Below are 26985 nucleotides of genomic sequence, written 5' to 3'. Positions count from 1 at the left end.
AATCAGTATTAAGATCTATACCACACTTTTCTAATGATTGACCTTGAGCTTTGTTAATGGTGATTGCAAATGCTAATCGAATTGGGAATTGCAATCTTTTAAATTGAACAGGCAGATCCGTTGGAATCATGGGAATGCGAGGAATAAGAACAGCCTCACCCTCAAAAGGCCCTGTCAAGATTGTGGCCTCTATTAGGTTTTCCATTGTTTTTTTTTTACGGCAAGTCGCGTGCCATTGCAAAGCTTTGATGGGTTGATATTTCTTAAAAGTATTATTGGTACGCCAATTTTTAGTTGTAGCACGTGTGGTGGAAACCCTGAAAGATCTATGGAATTTAAAAATTCAGATGGATAATTAACCGCTTCATTTGGTTCCAAAACTGTGTCGACTGACTTGTAAAGGACTGCCTGGTCTCGAATCTTGGTCAAAACAATATTGTTGATTTCGTGGACGTCTATATTTTTGGGTGCGAGAATCGCTCTTTCACTTAGCCATTTATTATTTTTATAATTTTTTAGAATATTCGGAAATACTTTTTCAATCAATTCATTTTTGGACGTCACTAAATTTCAGAAATCAGCAGGTAGTTGTATACGTCCTGAAATTGAGTCTACTGGGAGCTTTCCGTTTCCAATTGCCAGCAATTGATCTGAAAATGTTTGACCAGAGTCATCGTTTTGCAATCGGACACGCATATTTGTAGTTAATTTTAATATTTTTACGTGTGCCCATAAATTAGAATTTTTCAGGCAAGCATTCATTTCGTCTGCAGGAGTTGATCTAGGTATTATAGGTAATGTTTACCTGAAATCTCCCGCAAGCAATATTAATGTGCTGACAAAGGATTTCGACTTGCCTCTCAAATCTTTCAAGCATTGATCCAGAGCCTCGAGCGATTTTTTGTGTGCCATTGTGTACTCATCCCAAATAATAAGTTTGCATTGCTGCAATACTTTACCCATCCCAGATGATTTGGAAATATTGCACGTGGGAGTTTCTTTAGAATGCAAATTCAGAGGCAATTTCAAAGCAGAATGAGCAGTTCTTCCACCAGGCAGCAATGTTGCGGCTATTCCGGACGACGCAATTGCCAACGCTATATAATTTTTTGATCGAATTGATGCCAGAATCAGTTTTATCACAAACGTTTTACCAGTACCTCCTGGCGCATCCAAAAAGAAAATTTCTCCAACGTTGTTATCGACACAATGCATTATCGTATCATAAATGTCTTTTTGTTCCGACGTTAACTTGAAAATGTTATTTTGTACATGCGACAATAGATCACTCGTACTGTAACTTTGTTCACGATCCAATTCTACACATGTCGAAGCAGCAGCGATACGGTTAGGTGAAGGCATTCCCAAATCCTGAAGAGGTTTGTTTGCCATACGTACGCACAAATCTTCTATAATAACTAAAGTGTAGTTATAAATTTCTGATGTAAAATCAAAAGTCATATCGGACGTCTCTAACTGTTTTCGATGGAGTATATCTTCGGACATTTTTGACTTATATTTTTCCCATAACTCTGTAGGAGCTGATGGAGAGCAAGTTGTTAAAATGATTGCACGAATTTGACTTGGGGTTGACGTTTCGCACGCGTCATTGATGCAGTTATCCCAGTGTTGGTCATTCTCCAATAAATTCAGAGCTTGGCATGCACTACGGTAAGTGTCATGTATAGTACCATTTACAGTTCTCAAATACTCAAAGGATGTCGGACCGGGTACATTCACCAAAAGCAGGCGTAGAAAGAAGCATTCATGTTGATTGGGGTGAACGGTGTAGAGTCTTCCTATCGTGGTATTTTTGAAGATGGTAGGTTGGCCGTCGACTGACTTACCCTGTTCTCGACGTTCAAATACTTTATTTTTAGTATTCCACGTGTAATACGAAGGCACTTCAGTATACAGCAGTTTTTTTGCAAAAGAATCATTTTTGCAAAGCGAAAAAAAAGCTGTTAATGTTGTATCCGGTGGATTCAGGGCTCTTTGTTGCACGTTGGTTTCCGTGAAATAAACACGTTGACCATTCTGTAAATGTACCGCTAAGTGAACAACAGCTGGACTACGTTCATGTATCGGAAATGAAAGAATTCGCCAAACAGCTTCATTACTGCTTATGTATCTTCCAGCCTGATATTGTACGATTTCGTCGAAATCTTTGATTTCGGGCTGCAAGCCAAAAACTGCCATGTCACTGCCTTTGTTGACGTATTTACATATGTATTTGATTGCCTTTACGGAGTTACAGTATTCAACGTTTATGTGTGCATTAAATGTTTTTGATAATAATGGGGAATATGGAACAACCCACTGGTTATCTACTTCGATGGTGGTACCGTTACGCTTCTTTATTATTGCTGTTTTACCGCCATCTTCAGTAGATCTTCTTCTATATTGTGGGTAACCATCATTGCCAGTAATCGTCTTTAATACTAAAAGTCGAGGATATTGCTTTGTGCACCTTCCTTTGGCCATGCATGGTGAATTTTCGTTCAGTGCACCGCAAGGTCCATGTATCATATTTTTTACAATAATATCATGTATCCCCTTATCGACATTTTTATCAGGTATTTCAGCGGAAACCACATCATCAATTTCGTTCGAAGTAATTTTTTTATGTAGCCAGATTAGTATATGTGCTTGTGGCAAACCTCGTTTTTGCCATTTCACTGAGTACATCCAGCATCGCACTGACCCAAACACTTCAAGTTTTACTATGTAGTTTATCATTGATTTCAACTTTTGCCGGAAGACACGGGCCGTAATGTCATGCCTATGAACCGCCGATTGGCCTTGAAGTAAAAGCTGCAGTATCTCGTCCCAAGATTGATTACATGTAAATGTAATAAATAAATCTGGACGACCATAGAGACGAACATATGCAATAGCATCTTGAGCATATTCATGCATATGACGGGGACTGCCAGCATATGACGAAGGTAAAATTGTTAATCTTCCAACGTTTGTCGTATTACCGTCATTTATAACTGCATCTCGCAAATGAATGTATTGTTCAGAGCGGAGCTTGGTCTGATTCAGGCGGATATATAGCAAACGTTCTGATTCAATTTTAGCATACATATCAACGACAAATTGGTGAAACAATTCACGGCATTTTAAAATATAATTTTCTTCATCCTGCCGAATCATTAGTCTATAGGAATAATAATGCATTGCACTGCATTTCTTATTCATTTCTTTGTTAGTGGCTGGATTCATCAATTTAATATTAAAGTGATAGCCGTTGGCTCCATCCCAAAAAATGATAGGATATTTTAGGGCATTGTAGCATCGATGAGTTTCAGCAATTCTTAACAACTGAGCGTTTCGCTTATGAAGAATAATATCTCGAGGTAAAAACTGATCACCGACCATAACGATTGCCACTTCGTCGATAGTTGGAGCATTGTATCTACGCATGTTGGCCAGGAGGCGTTTTGTCAGCGGAAATAACAATTTTATGCGTATCAGTAGGCATCAAATCGATGACTGTTTTGAACAGACGCACTAAATTATTATTTTCGTGGAAAAGATGTTGCAATTGGGAAACGATTGTCCTTTTAACCTTGGGAGAAATTTCGCAACATGCATTCAATTCAGAATTTCTATCACTGATGAAATACAATTGTAAAAATTTATGATTCTCGCCTGAGAATGGTAGAAGGGACCCTGCTCTATGATAAATTTGCCCTTTTACTTTGAAAGTAGACATAAATTGATCTGAATTTTCGATTCGGGCTCCAAACGACGTCATTTGGAAACATGAGTTGTATTTTCTGATTTTTGACAAAAAACGCTTAGATTCTGACGTAGTTCCAGTAAGGAAAGTCTTCAATGGCTCTGGTGGTGCAGCCAATAGAGGAAGTTTAACTTTTCCTGAGGCGCAACACATTCCCATTGTTTCACCATTGAATTTCAAGGCCTTGCAATAGGGACAAATTTTAGACATTGTCCCGATTTGAACACATCTACTCAAGCTAGAATCATCGACTGGGCTGTACCTGAATGCCAGGCGATAACTTTCAGGTTGCTCTGATTCCTCGGCACGCTTTCTTTTCTTACTTTCTCTATCAGCGGCAAGCCTGATTTCCTGCTGTTCTTGTGATTCCTCGGCACGCTTTCTTTTCTTACTTTCTCTATCAGCAGCAAGCCTGATTTTTTGCTGTTCTTGTGATTCCTCGGCACGCCTTCTTTTTTCACTTTCTCTTTTAGCAGCAAGTCTGCTTTTGCGTTGCTCTGGTAGTTCCTCGGAACGCTTTCTTTTCTGACTTTCTCTATCAGCAGCAAGTTTTTTGGCATAGACTCTTTGAGCATCTTCATCGGCTTTTGCCATTGTAAGTTCATCAGTCATTTTAAACTTAAACATTAATAGATTTCTACGTGAACATATATGTTTTAAATATATTTAATGACGTCACCGTCATAGCAAAAATGACGACAACTAACTTCATGACGTCATCCGACACAAAAACATGACGTCACCTGATCCACAGACAGACAACTTATTTTTATATATATAAGATTAAGTGGTTTTGAGAGGGAAATTTGAAAATTTATCCCGAAAAAAAATCAGAGCAAGCAGGCTTCTGCTTAAGCAACGAACTAATTTCATATTAAAAAAAATGCAGGCTAGCTTTATGAAAAATCAAGGAGTTCGAGTTACAATTTTTTTTTCAAAGTTTCATGTTTGGGAGGGAAAGTTTCTTTTTAAAAGCAACAAATTTTCTTTCCTCGTTTTTCCTTATTTTTCTTGATGTTCTCCCATCTAATTTCCCTATATTTTTACAGGGGAAATATATTTCCCCTTATAAATATATTATATATTTTTGAACAAAGCATGAGAAGATACAGTTAGTGCACGGTCGTTGTAGTGGGGGCTCTAATTCTCAAAGGTATGCATTGAGGTAATTACAGATTTACGTGAGTAGGAGGAAGTGGCTTATATACTCTGCCTTGCAAAATCTCAAGACAAAATCTATGATTTCTTTTATTTTCCTTGGGATATAGACATTTTTGTAATATTTTTCAAACTCTCTCTTGCCCACCCCTCCCCCCCACAAAAAAATCACTGTTCTACGTACATATCTGTTGTGGATATGGGAAGAATTACGACTAACAATTTAATGAGCCATTTTTTTGCTTTGTACTTGCAAAAAAAAACCAACTTCATGTACTAAAGGACCCTCTATTCTCTCAGGGGATCTATGGCTATTTAGGATGAGCGTTATTTCCACGAAAGCATTGGGATCACACCTTCCACCTGAGACAAATTTCTTCAAAAAGTATACCAAACCGGAAAATTTCACGAATAGAACGTGTAAGTAAGGTTTTCAGCTACGTCAGCCTTCGTTAAAAATGTTAAAAGGAATTGTTTTTTTAAGTTGTGTTTTGGAGTTCGGGCTCTTCTGTTAAAAATGTTAAAGGGAATTTTTTTAAGCGGATGGAAATTTGTGACACCAACCTAAAATTTCGTATGCTAGGGTCTCCTTAGCTCAAGGACTTACTGTTATAAGCTTGGGATTTAGACATTTTGGTAATATTTTTCAAACTCTCTCTTGCCCCCCCCCCCACAAAAAAAAATCATTATTCTACGTACATATCTGTTGTGGATATGGGAAGAAATACGACTAACAATTTAATGAGCCGTTTTTTTGCTTTGTACTTGCAAAAAACCGACTTCATGTACTAAATGACCCTCTATTCTCTCAGGGGATCTATGGATATTTAGGATGAGCGTCATTTCCACGAAAGCATTGGGGTCACACCTTCCACCTGAGACAAATTTCTTCAAAAGTATACCAAACCAGAAAATTTCAAAAATAGAACGTGTAAGTAAGGTTTTCAGCAGCCTTGGCCCCTTCCAGAAAAATTTTGGTCTTTTAAACACCCTCCTTCGTAAGATAGGAGAGAAAAATCCAATCCGAAGTCAGGTTTCAGATTCCTTATATTTGTTTATTGCATGCCCAGTAGCCTACTCTGTAGTACAGATATTTGCATCAATGTTTCTCTTGCTTCAGTAGTTTTTTCCCGGTAACGTAAGACAGATGAATAACCATATTATTAGTTGCAATATAAAGGTTAGAATTTATACTGTTATAATTACCAAAGGAACTACTACCCGAAGAAACCGCAACTTAAAATAAACCCTTCCTGGTTTGTTGTTATGTTAGAAATAGATCTATGAACCCTTTCACCAACCTGTTGATCATAATTACTTTTTGAAGCGTCTTCAACTCTACCGAAACATCAATCATTAAATTAATGGGTTGGCGGTAATCAGAATATTGATTGAAAAGCTCATCAAACCATTCATGGTAATGAATGGTACATAAACAACAAACCTTGTCAATAAAAACAGAATGGTACAAAACAATTTTGACACTTTTTATTCGGATCCAAATTATACAAAACTTGATGATTTTGAATTTAACCATTAAAATTCTAGGCATAAGAATATCTGCATAATCTTAGGAAGAGTTGTGACTTTTTATGAAAAGTTAATAAGAAAACAAGCTTATCAAGTGAAAGTAAATAATTACAGCTTAAAACGATAGAAACTATTAATAGACATGAGAGAGGTTACCACCCCCCTCTGCCCTCACTCTTCGTGGTAAATTTTGATTACAGTTCTCCTCAAAGAATTTTCGAGTTAAAAAAAATATGGTCAGTTCGCAACAGAAAGTTGTGGTAAAGTTCTATTTGAGAGGCCTCTAGTTATCTGAGAAAGTTGTCGAATTAGGTGAAAGAAATTTTCTAGAATAAATTCTGGTGCTAAAATATACCCCAAGAAGTTGATATTAAGTTACTATCTCTATCCTTTTGTTATTTCTAGGGCTTAAAAGATCGTAAGAACACAAGTCTATAATCAATCTAAATTCTAAAAAAATATTTTACCTCAAATTTTGAAAATTCAGTTCCTATTATTTTAGCATGCCCAACAGCTATATCAAGCTTTTTCTCCTAATTTAAGAAATACATTCCTAAATCTTTAACACCTCATAAATCAGGTACAAGAAAAGGCATGTGGGGTAAAACACTGTCATGCGCCTCATTTGAGCAGTAAATTTTTTTTTTTACAAGTTTTCACTCTTGTAACACAATGATTAAAAATGTCATCAAAGGTCGATGCCCTGTGGAGGAGAGGAAGGATTAGAGGTAGGTATTTCATAATACCTTCTCAGTGGGTCATCGATGGTCTGGGTTCATTAATCTTCTACAACTACTTTCTCTCTCTATAACGAGAGCGAGAGAGAGAGAGAGAGAGAGAGAGAGAGAGAGAGAGAGAGAGAGAGAGAGAGAGAGAGAGAGAGAGAGAGAGAGAGAGAGAGAGAGAGAGAGAGAGAGAGAGAGAGAGAGAGAGGAGAGAGAGAGAGAGAGAGAGACTGACCTTCATCTATGATATGATCCTTTTCGCTTCTTGTCGCTTCTTCTATCTTAGGCTCATCTTCATCTCCAAGGTATATTCCACCTGTATCACCATTGTCTAACTGAATTATAGGATCTGTTACTATTTCAGCTTTGGGCAAGCTACACTTCAGACCATTGATTACTGGTAGAGAAGGGGTAACTAAAGTACCGTTACTTTTTGGTTGCAGATGTGACGGTGAGAAATAACTGCCTTTGCTTTGTTTTATATGAGGATTATTTACCTCCATATTAACAATTTTCATGAATTGCATCTGTGAAGCCAGCTTGTGAAGCTCCTCCTGAGATTAAAGATGTTAAATGAGGTAAATTAATTACTATGCGTTTTTGTATAACTACTGAAAGATTGGAATTGGGAAATTGATTTGGTTATTCTGAAGACGGAAAAATTAATAATTGCACTTTTCGTTTCAATCCCGGATAGATAGAAAGATGGATAAATAAAGGTAGATAGACCAAATAAAAAAAAAGAATATATAAAACAGGACTGCGGCAACAAATCAAATAGCAGAATAATCGAAACTCCTTACATATCAACAAACATTAAAAAAATATATACAGAATTAAATAAAAAAACAAAACAAGTCACACACATTGCACAATATTTTCAGAATTCTCACTCCTCCTGTTCCTTACAAAAAACTTCCTCTATTTGTTATTCCCAATTCCTTATATTCATGCTATCTTTTTATTGTCCAATAGCCATTTGACCCCATTGCTGAAACGGGCATTTGACCCCCATTTCTAGGAAATAAATAATTATTTCCTTTAGTCCTGTAATTCCAGGGAAAGGGCTATAAAGTAAAGCAGACCCTCGTCAGTTTCTCCGCACAGGGATATCAGCAAGGACAATCTAGATATTTATTTATCTATAATTATGATGAAAATTTTTCCTCCCTAATATTTATCACTTTATCTTATCGCTGTTTATGCCCGCTTTAAAGTAAATATCATATTCCCAAACCTCAATCCATTGTCGTTAAACTCCAATGGACGTGGGGGGCAGCAACTCCACAGTTCAATTTCTGAATATCGTGGTCTTCCAACGTCTGGAATTTAGCATTTTACGCTATCTAACAGTTAGCGCAGTTAAAGATGATATATTAGTTTCAGCTGTATCCTTAAAAAAAATGGTTGCACCATGAGAGTTGTGAGTTCTGATGTAGTAAAGTTTCTATTAAGATTCAAAATAGAAATTTAGTACTAAATAGTTATTAATAGAAATTTAAAGTAGCAATAGCTGACCCAAAAGGGTCCATTCAGATTGACAATCTAGGATACCCGATTCCCAGGAAACCCTCCAAAAATACCCTTATCTTTTTGAGAATATTGTTCTAAACAGGTAGTTTCTCCTGTTCAAGCAACTTGTTATTGGCTGCTAACAACTTAATAGTTTTTATGAAATTATTGCATGAGCCCAAAAAATATTCAGAAAACCAACTATAAATAAGCGAACATTAAAAAAACTGATATACCCTTAAGTATATCAAGGATAAGAACCTGAGAGTTTTCAATACTTTTTTCAATCTTTTTAGAAAACATCTCAAGTATAAACTAAATGCATTTGTCACTTCACCATCACCCGATTCCATCTGTTTGTCGATTTCGTTGTCTTGTGTACTTTTGCTAATACACCACTTTTGTGTGTGCATGGGCTATAAATAAATAAATGAAACGGGCGATACATTTATTTTTAGGTTTAGAACCTTAACGTGGGGCCATCCAATCACCATCCCTTGGTGTGCATCTACGAACATTACTAGCTCCAACCCGCATTGGAGATTTACATTACGATATGCCTGTTCATGTGGCACATCGCACGAATCATTCCATGGATGGCACACTTCCACCACGTGCGCATGATTTTTGAAATTTGGTAACACTTTGGATCTAAATATAGTTTAAAAATTTTCCTGGTATTATCTAAAAACGGTCAGGAATTAAATAAAAAAAATTTCAACTGAAAGTAAGGACCAACATCAAAACTTAAAACGAATAGAAATTATTACGCATATGAAAGGAGTTGTCCCTTCCACAAGATCTTGCTCTTTACGCTAAGGTTTTGATTTTTTGTCTTAATTCTTTAAGAACGATTCTTGAAACACAATGGCTGTTTAATTAGAATAATAAGCTTGGTTTTATAATTCTTATAAAAAACAATTTTAGCACAAAGAGCCTTAGCACAAGCACATAAAAAGAATTACGTGCTACCGAAAAAACAAGTCTGTATTCAACCATTTTTTCCATGATGTTTCAATTGTGATCATTGTTAAAAAAAAAAAAAAAAATCGTTCATATGCGTTAATAGTAAACCACATAAAAAGATTAATGAGTTTTGAAAGTCACGCACGACGACGTCATTCATCTTTAGAATTGTCTTGCAAATAATGGTTTCAATATATTTCTAGTCATGAACATTAAAGAATTTAAATATGAGTAATATAGGCTAATTCAAATGTTTTATTCAAATATTCTAGGCGTAAGATAGGAAAACACTTTCGGATTACAAGTCAGAATTCGAAAAAATATTCTGCATAAAAAAAAATCATTACAGTATCACTGAGAACCACACAGAGGGAAGGGAACAGCTGGAGGGAAAAAATACTCCTCGAAACACCAATCATTTTCAGCAAAACGCAGATGACGCTTTAGTCTTTGGAAGGTTTGGGAGGCGTTAGCATCACTCCTGTTTGCAGTAATTCCTGTTCGTTTTTAGTATGACCTGACTATTTATTTTAATTTCTATCTATTTTAGGCTTCATTTATGCATACATGCCATTATTTGTCATCTTAATGTTTGGTGTAATCATTCCTTCAAATTTTTATTCCTTAGAAATTTTAATTATTCCGTGACTTTCTTTCACTGGTTTCAGTATGGCTCTTTACTTTTATTTGAAAACAATTTCTTTATTTGAAAACATATATATATATATATATATATATATATATATATATATATATATATATATATATATATATATATATATATATATATACTAGCTGTTGGGGTGGCGCTTCGCGCCACCCCAACACCTAGTTGGTGGGGCGCTTCGCGCCCCCCAAGCCCCCCCGCGCGCGTAAGTCGTTACGCGCCATATTAGTTACGCGCCATTGTAGTTGTGTCCCTGTGTCCCACCTGTGAATATAGATAGATTTATATATGTGTTTCAAACTACGTAAAAATTGCGAATATACAACATTTTTGGCTTTCCCACTACTGGGAGCTTTCCGTTTCCAATTGCCAGCAATTGATCTGAAAATGTTTGACCAGAGTCATCGTTTTGCAATCGGACACGCATATTTGTAGTTAATTTTAATATTTTTACGTGTGCCCATAAATTAGAATTTTTCAGGCAAGCATTCATTTCGTCTGCAGGAGTTAAACTACGTAAAAATTGCGAATATACAACATTCTTGGCTTTCCCATTGTCTGTGCATATACAAAGCCGTATGTACTAATAATGACGTCATATGCAAACGCTCTTTTTACAAACAAACAAACATGCATACTTAACCGCTTCATTTGGTTCCAAAAGTGTGTCGATTGACTTGTAAAGGACTGCCTGGTCTCGAATCTTGGTCAAAACAATATTGTTGATTTCGTGGACGTCTATATTTTTGGGTGCGAGAATCGCTCTTTCACTAAGCCATTTATTATTTTTATAATTTTTTAGAATATTCGGAAATACTTTTTTCAATCAATTCATTTTTGGACGTCACTAAATTGCAGAAATCAGCAGGTAGTTGTATACGTCCTGAAATTGAGTATCGTATCATAAATGTCTTTTTGTTCCGACGTTAACTTGGAAATGTTATTTTGTACATACGACAATAGATCACTCGTACTGTAGCTTTGTTCACGATCCAATTCTACACATGTCGAAACAGCAGCGATACGGTTAGATGAAGGCATTCCCAAATCCTGAAGAGGTTTGTTTGCCATACGTACGCACAAATCTTCTATAATAACTAAAGTTTAGTTATAAATTTCTGATGTAAAATCAAAAGTCATATCTGACGTCTCTAACTGTTTTCGATGGAGTATATCTACGGACATTTTTGACTTATATTTTCCCCATAACTCTGTAGGAGCTGATGGAGAGCAAGTTGTTAAAATGATGCCAAACAATGCACGAGTTTCACTTGGGGTTGACGTTTCGCACGCGTCATTGATGCAGTTATCCCAGTGTTGGTCATTCTCCAATAAATTCAGAGCTTGGCATGCACTACGGTAAGTGTCATGTATAGTACCGTTTACAGTTCTCAAATACTCAAAGGATGTCGGACCGGGTACATTCACCAAAAGCAGGCGTAGAAAGAAGCATTCATGTTGATTGGGGTGACCGGTGTAGAGTCTTCCTATCGTGGTATCTTTGAAGATGGTAGGTTGGCCGTCGACTGACTTACCCTGTTTTCGACGTTCAAATACTTTATTTTAGTATTCCACGTGTAATACGAAGGCACTTCAGTATACAGCAGTTTTTTTTGCAAAAGAATCATTTTTGCAAAGCGAAAAAAAAGCTGTTAATTTTGTATCCGGTGGATTCAGGGCTCTTTGTTGCACGTTGGTTTCCGAGAAATAAACACGTTGACCATTCTGTAAATATACCGCTAAGTGAACAACAGCTGGACTACGTTCATATATCGGAAATGAAAGAATTCGCCAAACAGCTTCATTACTGCTTATGTATCTTCCAGCCTGATATTGTACGATTTCGTCGAAATCTTTGATTTTGGGCTGCAAGCCAAAAACTGCCATGTCACTGCCTTTGTTGACGTATTTACATATGTATTTGATTGCCTTTACGGAGTTACAGTATTCAACGTTTATGTGTGCATTAAATGTTTTTGATAATAGTGGGGAATATGGAACAACCCACTGGTTATCTACTTCGGTGGTACCGTTGCCATTGTAGGTTCTTCAGTCATTTTACAATTAGAAATTTCTCTTTCAACGGTCTTCTTACAATTAAAAATTTGTCTTTGAACGATATTCTTAAATACCTGTGTCCTGGTCGTCATTTATATTCCCTGTGTCCCGGTCGTCATTTGTGTCCCGGTATCCCAGTCTGTAATTTCTCTTTGAGTGTCCCGGTCGTTATTTATATTCCCTCTGTCCCGGTCGTCATTTGTGTCCCGGTCTGTAATTTCTCTTTGTGTGTTTTTCTTTTTAGTATTTTTTAGTTTTTTACATTTTTTCTTTTTTCAGTTTTCTTTTTCTTCTTTATTTTTCAGCTTCACTATGAAATACATATCGCCGAACCTTTGTTTTTTTAACTAAAATCTGGTAGGCATTGATGACCTTATCCAAGTCAAAATCCCAAACCCAATCATCATCGCTATCATTTTCAGTTTTGATATGTTTTGACTCTCGCTGTCCAGGTGGATCTTCATCTAACTGCGCGGTTTTGCGTTCTTTACCCTCAAGCCTGTTTCCTTGCTGTTCTTTTGATTCCTCGGCACGCTTTCTTTTCTGACTTTCTCTATCAGCAGCAAGTTTTTTGGCATAGACTCTTTGAGCATCTTCATCGGCTTTTGCCATGGTAAGTTCATCAGTCATTGTAAACTTAAACATTAATAGATTTCTACGTGAACATATGTCTTAAATATCTTGAATGACGTCACCGTCAAAGCAAAAATGACGACAACTAATTTCATGACGTCAGTGGACACAGAAACATGACGTCACCTGATCCACAGACAGACACACAGACAGACAACTTATTTTTATATATCTACTAGCTGTTGGGGTGGCGCTTCGCGCCACCCCAACACCTAGTTGGTGGGGGCGCTTCGCGCCCCCCCCCCCCAAGCCTCCCCCCGCGCGCGTAAGTCGTTACGCGCCATTGTAGTTGTGTCCCTATGTCCCACCTGTGAATATAGATATATATATATATATATATATATATATATATATATATATATATATATATATATATATATATATATATATATATATATATATATATATATATATATATATGTTTTTAACTACGTAAAACTTGCGAATATACAACATTCTTTGCTGTCCCATTGTCTGTGCATATAAATAGATTGTCAGGTTTACCGACTCTTGAACATGCAACATATAATGGTCAATGGGAAAACAATCCGTATTCAGATCTATACCTCATGATTCTAATGATTGCCCTTGAGCTTTGTTGATGGTGATTGCTAATCGACCATTCCCTGAGTCGCCATCGTCATTTATATATCCCCCTGTGCACCCCGGCGTCCCCTTTGTAGTTATGTCCCTGTGTCCCGGTCGTCATTTATATTCCCTGTGTCCCGGTCGTCATTTGTGTCCCGGTGTCCCAGTCTCTGATTTCTCTTTGAGTGTCCCGGGCGTCATTTATATTCCTTGTGTCCCGGTGTCCCGATCGTCATTTATATCCCCCTGTGCCCCCCGGCGTCCCCGTTGTAGTTGTGTCATTTATATTCCCTGTGTCCCGGTCGTCATCCCGGTATACATTCGTTTTTGAATTGGTATATGATAAAATTAATTTTTAATTTTTCCCTTTTTTTCCTTTTAGTTTTTTTTATTGGTTTTGACCTTTTTTTAGGTTTTTTAGTTTTTTTCTTTTTTCTTTTTAGTTTTTTTTTGAAGTTTTTATCTTTTTAGTTTTTTTATTTTTATTTATATTTTTTTAGTTTTCTTTTTCTCCTTTATTTTTCAGTTTTTTTCCTTTTTTTAGTTTTTTTTTCTTTTTAGTTCTTTTAGTTTTTACCTTTTTTAGTTTTTTTTTAGTTTTTTAGATGAAATTTTTTTTTGTTTTATTCCTTTTTTTCTTTTCAGTTTTTTATTGGTTTTTTCCTTTTTTTTAGCTTTTTTAGTTTTTTTTCGTTTTTTCTTTTTACTTTTTTTTTAGTTTTTATCTTTTTTATTTTTTTTTATTTTTATTCTTAATTTTTTTTATTAGTTTTTAGTTTTTTTTGTAGTTTTTGCCTTTTTTAGTTTTTTCAGTTTTTTTTTTAGTTTTTAGATTTTTACCTTTTTTAGCCTAACCAGGATTTGAACCTGGGACCTTCATTCTCCGTTCTGACACCCTCTCTCACCGAGTGACTACTCCAGCATGTTCATTTTGGTGTTTTAAATGGTATATTCTTAACCAAATTAATGTGTTTTACAATATACTAAGCATCGTCATAACAAAAATGACGACAACTAATTTCATGACGTCAGTCAACACAGAAATTAAGTTCTGAAATTAAGTCATGAAATTAGTTGCCGTCATTTTTGCTTTGACGGTGACGTCATTCAAGTTATATAAGACATATGTTCACGTAGAAATCTATTAATGTTTAAGTTTACAATGACTGATGAAGATGCTCAAAGAGTCTATGCCAAAAAACTTGCTGCTGATAGAGAAAGTCAGAAAAGAAAGCGTGCCGAGGAATTATCAGCAGCAAGTTTTTTGGCATAGACTCTTTGAGCATCTTTATCAGTCATTGTAAACTTAAGCATTAATAGGTTTCTACGTGAACATATGTCTTATATAACTTGAATGACGTCACCGTCAAAGCAAAAATGACGACAACTAATTTCATGACGTCAGCCGACACAGAAACATGACGTCACCTGACAACTAATTTCATGACGTCAGCCGACACAGAAACATGACGTCACCTGATCCACAGATCCACAGACAGACAACTTATTTTTATATATATAGATATATATTGTAAACTTAGTCATCGGTCATTGTAAACTTAAACATTAATAGATTTCTACGTGAACATATGTCTTAAATATCTTGAATGACGTCACCGTCAAAGTAAAAATGACGACAACTAATTTCATGACGTCAGTGGACACAGAAACATGACGTCACCTGATCCACAGACAGACACACAGACAGACAACTTATTTTTACATATATAGATATATATATATATATATATATATATATATATATATATATATATATATATATATATATATATATATATATATATATATATATATATATCGTGCCAAGAGCCCGACAGCTTCGCCGCCGGGTCCCGGGACCGGACACGCGGCAGGCTTCCATACAAGGATTCTCACTGTCGCTTGTCTTCTACGCAGACAATTTGAGCCTTTTCTTGATGACATGGCGTCCAAATGGACCTTAAATTAGAAGTAGTGCCTTTGTATAATTATGTTTCTTATTGGACCTGTAACTTTTGCCTCGGCTTGTCTTTTGTTTTTGAGCTTTAGCGTATAGAGCAGGGTAGGGTGACCCCCCCCCGTATATATAATAAGTTCTGTTTGTTTTAACTTTTAATGTTGCTCCTTAGTTTTAGCTGAAATTCTTTATTTATTTAATAGCTAAAAACATCTTAGACTTTCAGAAAAGTTAAACTAGTCAGCCACAAAATTACTGTTACTGGAATTATTAGTAACGATAAAAAAAAAAAAAAAATTCGGATAAGAAATGCCCATGAATTCAGGAAAATATAGGATTTTTATGGCAGGACTCCCAGGCTTCCTAGGAATATCTGTTATCCAATTGATTTTCTAGGAAGTTTTGCATCACAGAGAACAAGAGAAATTATTTACTACAATTATGTGGTGACAAGGGTGCTTTAAATTTATGAGCTTAAATGTATGACATTTCGTCCTAAGCCAATTATACTATTCATTAACCTTAAATCAGAAAAGGAGCTAAGTAACAACTCCTTTTTAAAACCTGATTAATTGCCCTCTGTTGTATGTTCAAGGAAGTAAAAGGAATGAAAAAGGAGATCATCATAGTAATTTCATCAAGTAATTTCATCATAGGGCACATGTAATTACTTTTAAAATAAATAAACTTTTTAGTTTTGCTAGATGTCATTATCGAACCAACAACCAACCGTGTCTCTACTGATGTTTTGCTGGATTGTTATATACCCGATATAAAACCTATTTTGTACCACTTTTATTGTTTTGTTGCTAATGCATGGTGAACATCATCATACTGGACTATTCAAACAAACGGGCTATCTCAAATTTTCATCGGATATATTTGAGGAAAAGAGGGTGTGTGTGTGTGTATGAGGAGGGGGGGAATACTCTCTAATCACTTTTGACTCATAAAAAAGTAACTAGAACTTTCAGTTTCCAATCATATTAGCCACATCTGAAGTTTATACGATCAACACTTACATAAAAACCTTATATGCCCCTGGGCCACAACTTAAAACACTTGCCCTCGGGCTCTGGGGCTTTTTGTTGACCTTGGGGTTTATGTCGACCGCGGAGTTTTTTTTTTTATCTGATGTTTGAACTACGTTTAACAAAATGGCTATCTCAAAATTCTAATCAGATGGGTTTGGGTGAAAAGGGCGAGGGGGAGGGGGCTAGTTGCACTACGATTTCTTTAAACTCTTAAAAGTGAAGAAGAACTTTCAATTTCCAATCAAATGAACCCTCTCTGAAGTTTATACGAGCATCTCTTAATTAAAACCATATATGTCACCAGGGCATAACTTACAGCGCCTACATTAAATATGAGTTCCTTATCGCTTATGCTTTTTTTCATTTATATGTTTTGTTTAATTTTTTCTTCTGCTGATAAAGGCTTTTAAACGTGAAGCCGAAATATTCAAACTTTTATTATTATAAGGGGGAAAAACTTTTTTATTATTTTTCACCGTCTAATTTATTTGTAGATATTATATCCGTTTTTCTATATTTCTATTTCGTTTTATTTGTAGATGGAAAGGCAGCTAGGTCTAAAAAATTATTTATGTAGTCTCTGTTTCTAAGTGTTACCACCTCTTTGATTTGGAAATTTGTAAGGTATGCGTGAAGCATATTAAAATTTGTCTTCAAGTAAAGATTTATTGAATCTTCAGAACTGAAGGAGGTAAAAAGTATTCAGAAAACCCTCCTAAAATCCGAAAATTATTTTTGAATACTCTTAAAATTTATTTAAAATTATAGATGGATACAAGCACGAGCAAGCATTAGGCACTAAATATTCTTAACCACATGTTTGCATGATTTGTTTTACTTTAAACATTCTCTTAATGCTTAAAAATTATAAAGAAAAGTGTAAGAAAAATATCTATATAGAGCGACTTTAATTGGGAAGGGGGCCTGGGGGTGATCTGCTCGACTCCTAGACTTTCTCCCCTCTCCCGACCCTACATTTTGAGAAACCATTTTTGGGGCGGTGGAAATATGCTCATTGAGAACTGCCCTTTTTCAGTCTGTCCTTTGAAAAACTACAAACTTGGCCACTTAAGCTTTTAAAAAAAATCATTTTGCTATTCCTAAATTTTTGTGAATTCACGTGTACTTAAGTATATAGATGAAAATAGTTAAAGAAAAAGAAAAAAAACATCAAAGGCAAGTTACTTCTAAGATAAAAGACAAAAATTATTCTTGAGTTCGCTTATTTAGAATGACTGTCCCGAACTCCTATAAAAGCTTAAAAATGTAATGGATAATCAGTCAATTAACTGACAAGCCAAATTCATATACAAAATATTTGAAAACCAGTTTATTAGAATAACAAATAGGGCTACACCTTAACTTTAACCAATAAAATGCAGCATTATTCGACTGTTTCTAACTCTGAAGTTGACTGACAGGCTTTCAGCTATTTGTAACGCCTGTATTATGAAGCTGCACACCCCAGCATGAAGAATATGTCAAACAAAAAAACCTGTCCGTTCATTTAGCAACAAGCCTACCAGTTGCTATGCAGAATGAGTGGGATGCACCGAGGCCTTTCCTGCTGAAACCCTAGCCAAAGTTGTAGTTTTACTGCTAAAATTGACCTATCCTACAAAAGTTCTAAATTGCTTCCCAAAAACGGAATTTTTTCCTGAAAAGGGCTCAAACCCTTTGGTAAAGGGTTCATTTACCAAAGCTTGGTGTCAGTTTTGGAGTGGAACTTATTCCGCGAGTGGCACATCTCAGCCACGACAAGTCTTTTCGGTTATGCTTTATAAACGTTATCCCACGCGTAGTACACTACCGCCGTGCATTGAGGATTCCATCTGGATTCACAAGCAAAGTTTCTTCTCTCAAAAGCGAAATTGTGGCTCCTCTTAAAGGTGCTTATGCAACATAGTGACCCCACTCAAGAAGTTTGAACATAGCGACCCCACTCAAGAAGTTTGATCTGATCTGTATCCGTAAAATCGGTTTGTATGTCTGCATACGAAGAGATAAACCACACAGTGAGATAAACCACTATATAGGTGTATTTTAATTAAATATTTAATATATAGATTGTTTATTTTGGTTAGGTTAGATATTTAAGTTAGGTATTTAATATAACACGCTCTGAGCAGCCCGTTTTCCATATTTATTTGTTGTAATTTCCATAATTTTATTGCAAAAGTATTGTATTTTTTAACCTATTTAGTTATATTAAATTAGGGTTAATCGAAGTTCACTTCTTGAGTGGGGTCGCTATTATACATAAATTCCCTGTTAAAGATTAAATAGAAAAAATAAACAAGTTTTTTAAACTGAATATAAAGAGCAACATTAAAACTTAGAACGAACAGAAATTATTTCTATACGAGGGGGCTGCCACCTCCTCAATACCTTGCTCTTACCGCTAAAGGTTTTTTAGTAATTTAAAGAAGCGTTTTATTCCAACTAGATGGTCCTTGTGTTTCAGGAGTCTTTCTTAAAGTATTGAAACAGAAATCATCAGTCTGGTATCAAAAGATCGTATCTCCATAATCGTAAATTTTCAGAAGAGCAGAAAAAACCCTTACAACTTTTTCAATTCCCCTCCAATAACCGTAAAACAAAAAAGGATTGATCTGTATTGATATCAATCCGTTATTGTTTTACAATTATTGGATGTGAAATAAAAAAGTTGTTAGGTTTCTCCTTAGCCTGCTTTCATCGGAAAAAAAGACTTGTTGTTTATTTAATTTCTTATCGTTTTTCAAGTCTTACCTGAAATACCCTCTCCGTTATTAATATCCCCCAAAAAATTTCGTCCAAGGAACCTCACCTACTTCCGGGAAAATAACAATAATAATTCCAACCCCGCTGAAAATTTCAAATGCAAAAGTGAGTTGTCAAAGAGAAAGTAAGACGAATAAAAAGAATTTTGTATAGGAATACCAGTAAATTCCGACGTGTAAACTATCCCCTGGAAAGTTCACTCCCGAAAACTTCCCTCCATTTGGAAAATTCTCAATGTGGGAAATCCTCCCTGCAGGAGGTGTCGCCAGAAATATGTCTGTATACTTCACAGTAACCAATACTATAGCAAATAATGGGCAAATTTCATGGCTTGCAGCCCTTTCCCCAGGGGATCTAGCCGTCATGTTATCCTTAAAAGTATAGTTATTGGACCTTTCAACTATGCTGAGCAAAATGCCTGTCTCAAAACTTTGATCGAATGACTTGGGGGAAAGGGCGTGGGAGGGGTGGCAGTTGCCCTAGAATCTATTTGGTCACTTAAAAAAGGCACTAAAACTTTAATTTCTGCTCAAATGAGCCCTCTCTGGATCTTCCAAGACCATTGGTTCGGTACGATAACCCATGGAAAAAAATCTTTGATCTTTCTTCTTGCAAAAATACAAAATTCTACATTTTTTATGCTCAACCCTTGTTATTTGTTAGTGGAGAGCAACAAAAGCATTAATAAAAATCGATAACTAAAATTAAGAAATATGACCCCTTCTGTTTTCTTCTTTACTTTATTTCAGTCTCCCTTTTATGCTTTTTTTGCTCTGTTATTGCTATTTCATAAAAGAGAGCAATAAAAATAACTGATCAAAATAATACCGAATTTTCGTGACCTTGTTTTTCACTAACAATATCTTTACTCATAATATTACTTTGCTATTGTGTGATGATGAAATTTTCATTCCAGAAAATATGTTGATTCACGCAAATATCAAGGTAAAATTTTTACGTAACAAAAAAACATTAAGGCCTTTGACTTAACCATTAGTGGCCAACTATGCCTATTTGTTTACTTAAAACACGGTGAAACATAAATGACCCCCCACCCAGAAAAGTAGCTGGATACTAATGCTGATTAAATTCAACATTGAATTCAACTTCTCCAAGAACTCTAAAACGAGAGTTTCCGCCTTCCTATTGCAAAAACCCAAAATTTGCTATTTTCTACAGAAAGAAGGCTAGAAATACAAGGTTTTCTTAATTCTTTTTTTTCAAGGGTACCTAGTATCGAATAGGCATCGGCACTGTTTCTGTTTCTGTTTTCCAAAAAAAAAATTAGAGAACAGAAAACAGAAACAGGACATCTGTTTTTGTCGGACCTGTTTCTGTTCTGTTTTTTTAGCCTGTTTTTTTGTGTTTCTATTTTTTTTTACCTGTTTTTGTTTTCTTTCGTTTAATTAAGAAAAGCGTTTACGCTATTGTTAAAGCTTGAACCCTTGGGGGGATTGAAAGGTCTTCATGCTTTAGTCACCTCCTTCACCTTTGTGCAACCAATGGTCTCAAGTTTTGGGGGGAAATTGATGTAAAGCAAATTGTTGAATGTAAATATGATGACAATCGTCATGAACTGGAAGAAGCCTCATGTAGAGAGCGAGAGATTAGAAGCTCTAGTCTAATTACAAGACATCCTTCGGAGATTGAGAACCTGCAGCTCAATATTAACTTTTAAGCTGGTGCAAAAAAAGAGCCAGAATCTTACAGTACTATTATCTTAGAGTTTAGAACAAAATAAGTAAGGTTGGGCAGCTCACAAAGAAGTGGAAAGAGCTTTATAGTACAAGTCAGTAGAACAGGTGGCTTTAGTGATTTATTAAATAAAAAGAAAGTTATTTAACTGAAAGTAAGGAGCGGTATTAAAACTTAAAACAAACAGAAATTGTTCCGTATATGAAAGGGGCTGTCCTCTCCTCAACACCCTGCTCTTTACGCTAAATGTTTTTATTGTTTTAAATAGTACAGTTGTGAGAAAGACTCAAACTTTAGCGTAAAGACCTAAAATTTCTGAACATTTTTGAATTAATGCCGATGTTGATTTGAGATCACCGTGCATGAATAATTAAAACGAAATTTGAATATTAATTTTACTGTTTTTGGCTAAATGGCTTTCTCAAAGTTCTGATCGGACAATTTTGAGAAAAAAGGGGTGGAGGAGCAGGCCTAGTTGCCCTCCAATTTTGTTAACTTAAAAGGCCAGTAAATTTTAATGTTATTTACGAACGTTTTTATTTGTAATGAATAATATGTAACTTATGAATTAACGTATATATTTGCCCTTCAATGAAGACCAAATGAATTTAAAATATTTTACCTTTTTTACTTTAATAAATCCAAAATTATAAAGAATTTCAGCAAAGAATATCAGTATATACCTATATATATATATATATATATATATATATATATATATATATATATATATATATATATATATATATATATATATATATATATATATATATATATCTTATAAGAGCTAGCTCTTATAAGAGCTAGGTGACGCTTCGCGCCACCCCAACACCTAGTTGGTGGGGGCGCTTCGCGACCCCCAAGCCCCCCCGCGAACGTAAGTCGTTAAGCACCATATTAGTTACGCGCCATTGTAGTTGTGTGTCCCACCTATGTCCCACCTGTGAATATATATATATATATATATATATATATATATATATATATATATATATATATATATATATATATATATATATATATATATATATATATATATATATATATATCTATATATATAAAAATAAGTTGTCTGTCTGTGGATGTGTGGATGGATGTGTGGATGGATGTGTCAAGTGACGTCACCTGAAAAAACTGGATTAGGTGACGTCAAAACTGAAAAAACTAAAAAAAGGCAAAAACTACAAAAAAAAACTAAAAACTAATAAAAAAAATAAAAAAGCTAAAAAACTAAAAAAACTATAAAGGTAAAAACCAATAAAAAACTAAAAAAAAAACTGAAAAAACTAAAAAAAGGCAAAAACTACAAAAAAAAACTAAAAACTAATAAAAAAAGTAAAAAAGCTAAAAAACTAAAAAAACTAAAAAAACTAAAAAAAGGTAAAAAAATAAAAAAAATAAAAAATAAAAAAAAAACTAAAAAAAAGGAAAAAACTGAAAATAAGCTAAAATAAAGGTAAAAACCAATAAAAAACTAAAAAAAAAAAAGGAAAAAACTAATAAATGACGACACTCAAAGAGAAAGCGACCAGGACAAAAGGAATGTTCGATTAGCAATCAACAAAGCACCGGGACACAGGGAGTATAAATGACACACAGGGAGTATAAATGACGACCAGGACATAAGTAAAAAAAAAAAAAACTATCTATATATATAAAAATAAGTTGTCTGTGGATCTGTGGATCGTGGATCAGGTGACGTCACCTGAAAAAACTGGATCAGGTGACGTCAAAACTGAAAAAACTAAAAAAAGGCAAAAACTACAAAAAAAACTAAAAACTAATAAAAAAAAATAAAAAAGCTAAAAAACTAAAAAAACTAAAAAAAGGCAAAAACTACAAAAAAAACTAAAAACTAATAAAAAAGCTAAAAAACTAAAAAAACTAAAAAAAAGGCAAAAACTACAAAAAAACTAAAAACTAATAAAAAAAATAAAAAAGCTAAAAAACTAAAAAAACTAAAAAAAGGTAAAAAACTAAAAAATAAATAACGACCGGGACACAGGGACACAACTACAACGGGGACACCGGGGGAAACAGGGGGATATAAATGACGACCGGGACAAAAAAACTAAAAAGAAATAAAAACTAAAAACTAATAAAAAAAAACTAAAAAATCTAAAAATCTAAATAAGCTAAAAAAGAAAAAAAAGGAAAAAAATAAAGGAGAAAAACAAAACTAAAAAACGAATGTATATACAGACCGGGACACCGGGATACAAATGATGACCGGGACCCGGGACACAGGGAATATAAATGACGACCGGGACACAGGGACACAACTACAACGGGGACACCGGGGGAAACAGGGGGATAACCTGACAATCTATTTATATGCAAAGACAATGGGACAGCAAAGAATGTTGTATATTCGCAAGTTTATATAACATAGGGACACAACTACAATGGCGCGTAACTATTATGGCGCGTAACGACTTACGCGCGCGGGGGGGCTTGGGGGGGGCGCGAAGCGCCCCCACCAACTAGGTGTTGGGGTGGCGCGAAGCGCCACCCCAACAGCTAGTATATATATATGTTTTTAACTACGTAAAACTTGCGAATATACAACATTTTTCGCTGTCCCATTGTCTGTGCATATAAATAGATTGTCAGGTTTACCGACTCTTGAACATGCAACATATAATGGTCCATGGGAAAACAATCCGTATTCAGATCTATACCTCATGATTCTAATGATTGCCCTTGAGCTTTGTTGATGGTGATTGCTAATCAACCATTCCCTGTGTCGCCGTCGTCATTTATACATCCCCCTGTGCCCCCCGGCGTCCCCGTTGTAGTTGTGTCCCTGTGATTCGGTCGTCATTTATATTCCCTGTGTCCCGGTCGTCATTTTTTGCCCCGGTGTCCCAGTCTGTGATTTTTCTTTGAGTGTCCCGGGCGTCATTTATATTCCTTGTGTCCCTGTGTCCCGGTCGTCATTTGTGTCCTGGTGTCCCGGTCTGTATATACATTCGTTTCTGAATTGGTCTATTTTTTTAGTTTTTAGTTTTTTACCTTTTTTTAGTTTTTTTAGTTATACCTCATGATTCTAATGATTGCCCTTGAGCTTTGTTGATGGTGATTGCTAATCGAAAATTCCCTGTGTCCCCGTTGTCATTTATATATCCCCCTGTGCCCCCCGGCGTCCCCGTTGTAGTTGTGTCCCTATGTCCCGGTCGTCATTTATATTCCCTGTGTCCCGGTCGTCATTTGTATCCCGGTGTCCCGGTCTGTATATACATTCGTTTTTGAAATGGTATATGATGAAATAAATTTTTGTATTTTTCCCCTTTTTTCTTTTTAGTTTTTTTGGTTTTTACTTTTTTTTAGTTTTTTTTTAGTTTTTTTCCCTTTTTTTTTTATATTTTTTTATTTTTAATTTTTTTAGTTTTGTTTTTCTCCTTTATTTTTCATTTTTTCCTTTTTTTCTTTTTTTCTTTTTTATTTTTTCTAGTTTTTTAGCTTTTTAGTTTTTTTTATTAGTTTTTCTTTTTTTTCTTTTAAGTTTTTTGTAGTTTTTACCTTTTTTTAGTTTTTTTAGTTTTTTTTTACTTATGTCCTGGTCGTCATTTATACTCCCTGTGTCCCGGTCGTCATTCGTGTCCCGGTGCTTTGTTGATGGTGATTGCTAATCGAACATTCCTTGTGTCCCGGTCGCTTTCTCTTTGAGTGTCCCGGTCGTCATTTATATTCCCTATTTGCCAGTATCCCGGTCGTCATTTGTGTCCTGATGTCCCGGTCTGTAATTTCGTCAGTCGAAAACATGACGTCATTCGACACACAAACATGACGTCACTCGACAAACACACACACACACACACACACAGACAACTTATTCTTATATATATAGATTAAATAAAAAAAAAAAGTTTTTTTAACTGAAAGTAAGGAGCGACATTAAAACTTAAAACGCACAGAAATTACTTCGTATATGAAAGAGGCTGCTTCCTCATCAACGCCCCGCTCTTTACACTAAAGTTTGACTCTTTCTCTCAACTCTTCTTTTTAAAACAGTAAAAAACTTTAGCGTAAAGAGTGGGGTGTTGATGAGGAAGCAGCCTCTTTCATATACGAAGTAATTTCTGTGCGTTTTAAGTTTTAATGTCGCTCCTTACTTTCAGTTAAAAAAACTTGTTTTTTTTATTTAATTTCTGAACGTTTTTGAATCAATGCATGTTTTGATTTTGGCTCTCCGCAGAGGAATAATCAAAACGAAATTTGCATATTTTTTTTTTTTTTGGCTCAATGGCTTTCTCATAATTTTGATCGAATGATTTTGAGAAAAAAAGAGCGGGGGACGAAGCCTAGTTGCCCCCCGATTTTTTGGTTAATTAAAAAGGCAACTAGAACTTTAAATTTTTTACGAATCTTTTTATTGGTAAAAGATTTACGTAACTTATAAATTAGCTTACGTAAAGAACTTTTGTATTCTCATGTTTTCATTACATATATGAGGGGATTCGCCCCATCGTCAGTACCTCGCTCTTTACACTAAAGCTTAAATTTTATCCCGATTCATTAAGAATGACCCCCTGAATCACAAAAGCCGTAGAATAAGTAGTTGAAATTACTGAAAATACTTTAGCGTAAAGAGCGAGGTATTAGAAGGAGGTGAGCCCCTCATATGGGTAATAATTTCTGTTTGTTTTAAGTTTTATTGCTTTTCCTTACTTCCAGCTGAAAAAGCTTTTTCACTTTTATTTTTTAATTGTTTTTTTTTTTAAATAATGCTAGTAAATCCTGCTCTCCCTTCATGGAAATTTTCTTCTCCCATTAAAAATTCTCGAAGGAAAGTTCCCCCAGCATATCCCCCTCTTCTCAACCCCTCCCCCAAACCAAAAAAATCCTCCTGAAAACGCCTGTATACTTCCCAATAACCATTACTATATGTAAGCACAGGTCAAAGTTTGTAACTTGTTGCCCCTCCCACGGGGACTGTGGGGGAGTAAGTCGTCCCCAAAGACATAGTTATAAGGTTTTTCGACTACGTTGAATAAAATGGCTATCTCAGAATTTTGATCCGTTTACTTTGGGAAAATAATTAGCGTGGGAGGGGGCCTAGGTGCCCTCCAATGTTTTTGGTCACTTAAAAAGGGCACTAGAACTTTTCATTTCCGTTAGAATGAGCCCTCTTGCAACATTCTAGGACAACTGGGTCGATACGATCACCCCTGGGAAAAAAAAACAAAAAAAACAACAAAAAAACAAAAAAACAAATAAACACGCATCCGTGATCTGCCTTCTGGCAAAAAATGCAAAATTCCACATTTTTGTAGATAGGAGCTCGAAACTTCTACAGTAGGGTTCTCTGATACGGTGAATCTGATGGTGTGATTTTCGTTAAGATTCTATGACTTTTAGGGGGCGTTTCCCCCTATTTTCTAAAATAACGCAAATTTTCTCAGGCTCGTAACTTTTGATGGGTACAACTAAACTTGATGAAACTTATATATTTAAAACCAGCATTAAAATGCGATTCTTTTGATGTAGCTATTGGTATCAAAATTCCATTTTTTAGAGTTTTGGTTACTATTGAGCCGGGTCGCTCCTTACTACAGTTCGTTACCACGAACTGTTTGATAAGTTGTTTGTGTTGTGTGTTGACTGACGTCATGCGTGTTTGTCGACTGACGTCATTATAAGGATTGAGCATTATGCCGTCATGAAGTTTTTTGTCGACTCACGTCATGTTTGTCGACTGACGAAATTACAGACCGGGACACCGGGACACAAATGACGACCGGGCCACCGGGACATCTATCTATATAAAAATAAGTTGTTTGTGTGTTGACTGAAATCTATATATTCGTATTTCTACAGGGAGAATATTCAGGGGGAGGGAGGATACGCCGGACAATATTTTAGTGTGTAAAATTCCTCCCCGAGCGAAGCTTCGTCCCCTGGTACTTCAATCAAGTACAAGCATAAAGTTATTAGTATTGGCAAAGCAG

General features: G+C 35.3%; 1 protein-coding gene across 1 annotated transcript in view; it reads right to left on the bottom strand.

The window, feature by feature from the left end:
• The window catches only part of LOC136031680 (probable G-protein coupled receptor CG31760), a 342470-nt gene that overhangs the window by 68167 nt on the left and 247318 nt on the right, over positions 1-26985 (bottom strand). The window contains exon 14 of the mRNA XM_065711357.1: positions 7397-7715. Coding sequence (XP_065567429.1) covers positions 7397-7715 — 319 coding nt within the window. The remainder of the gene's footprint in view (positions 1-7396; positions 7716-26985) is intronic.

Source organism: Artemia franciscana, chromosome 10, assembly GCF_032884065.1.
Source record: "Artemia franciscana chromosome 10, ASM3288406v1, whole genome shotgun sequence".
Taxonomy (NCBI): domain Eukaryota; kingdom Metazoa; phylum Arthropoda; class Branchiopoda; order Anostraca; family Artemiidae; genus Artemia; species Artemia franciscana.
This window is presented reverse-complemented; position numbering and strand designations above follow the sequence as displayed.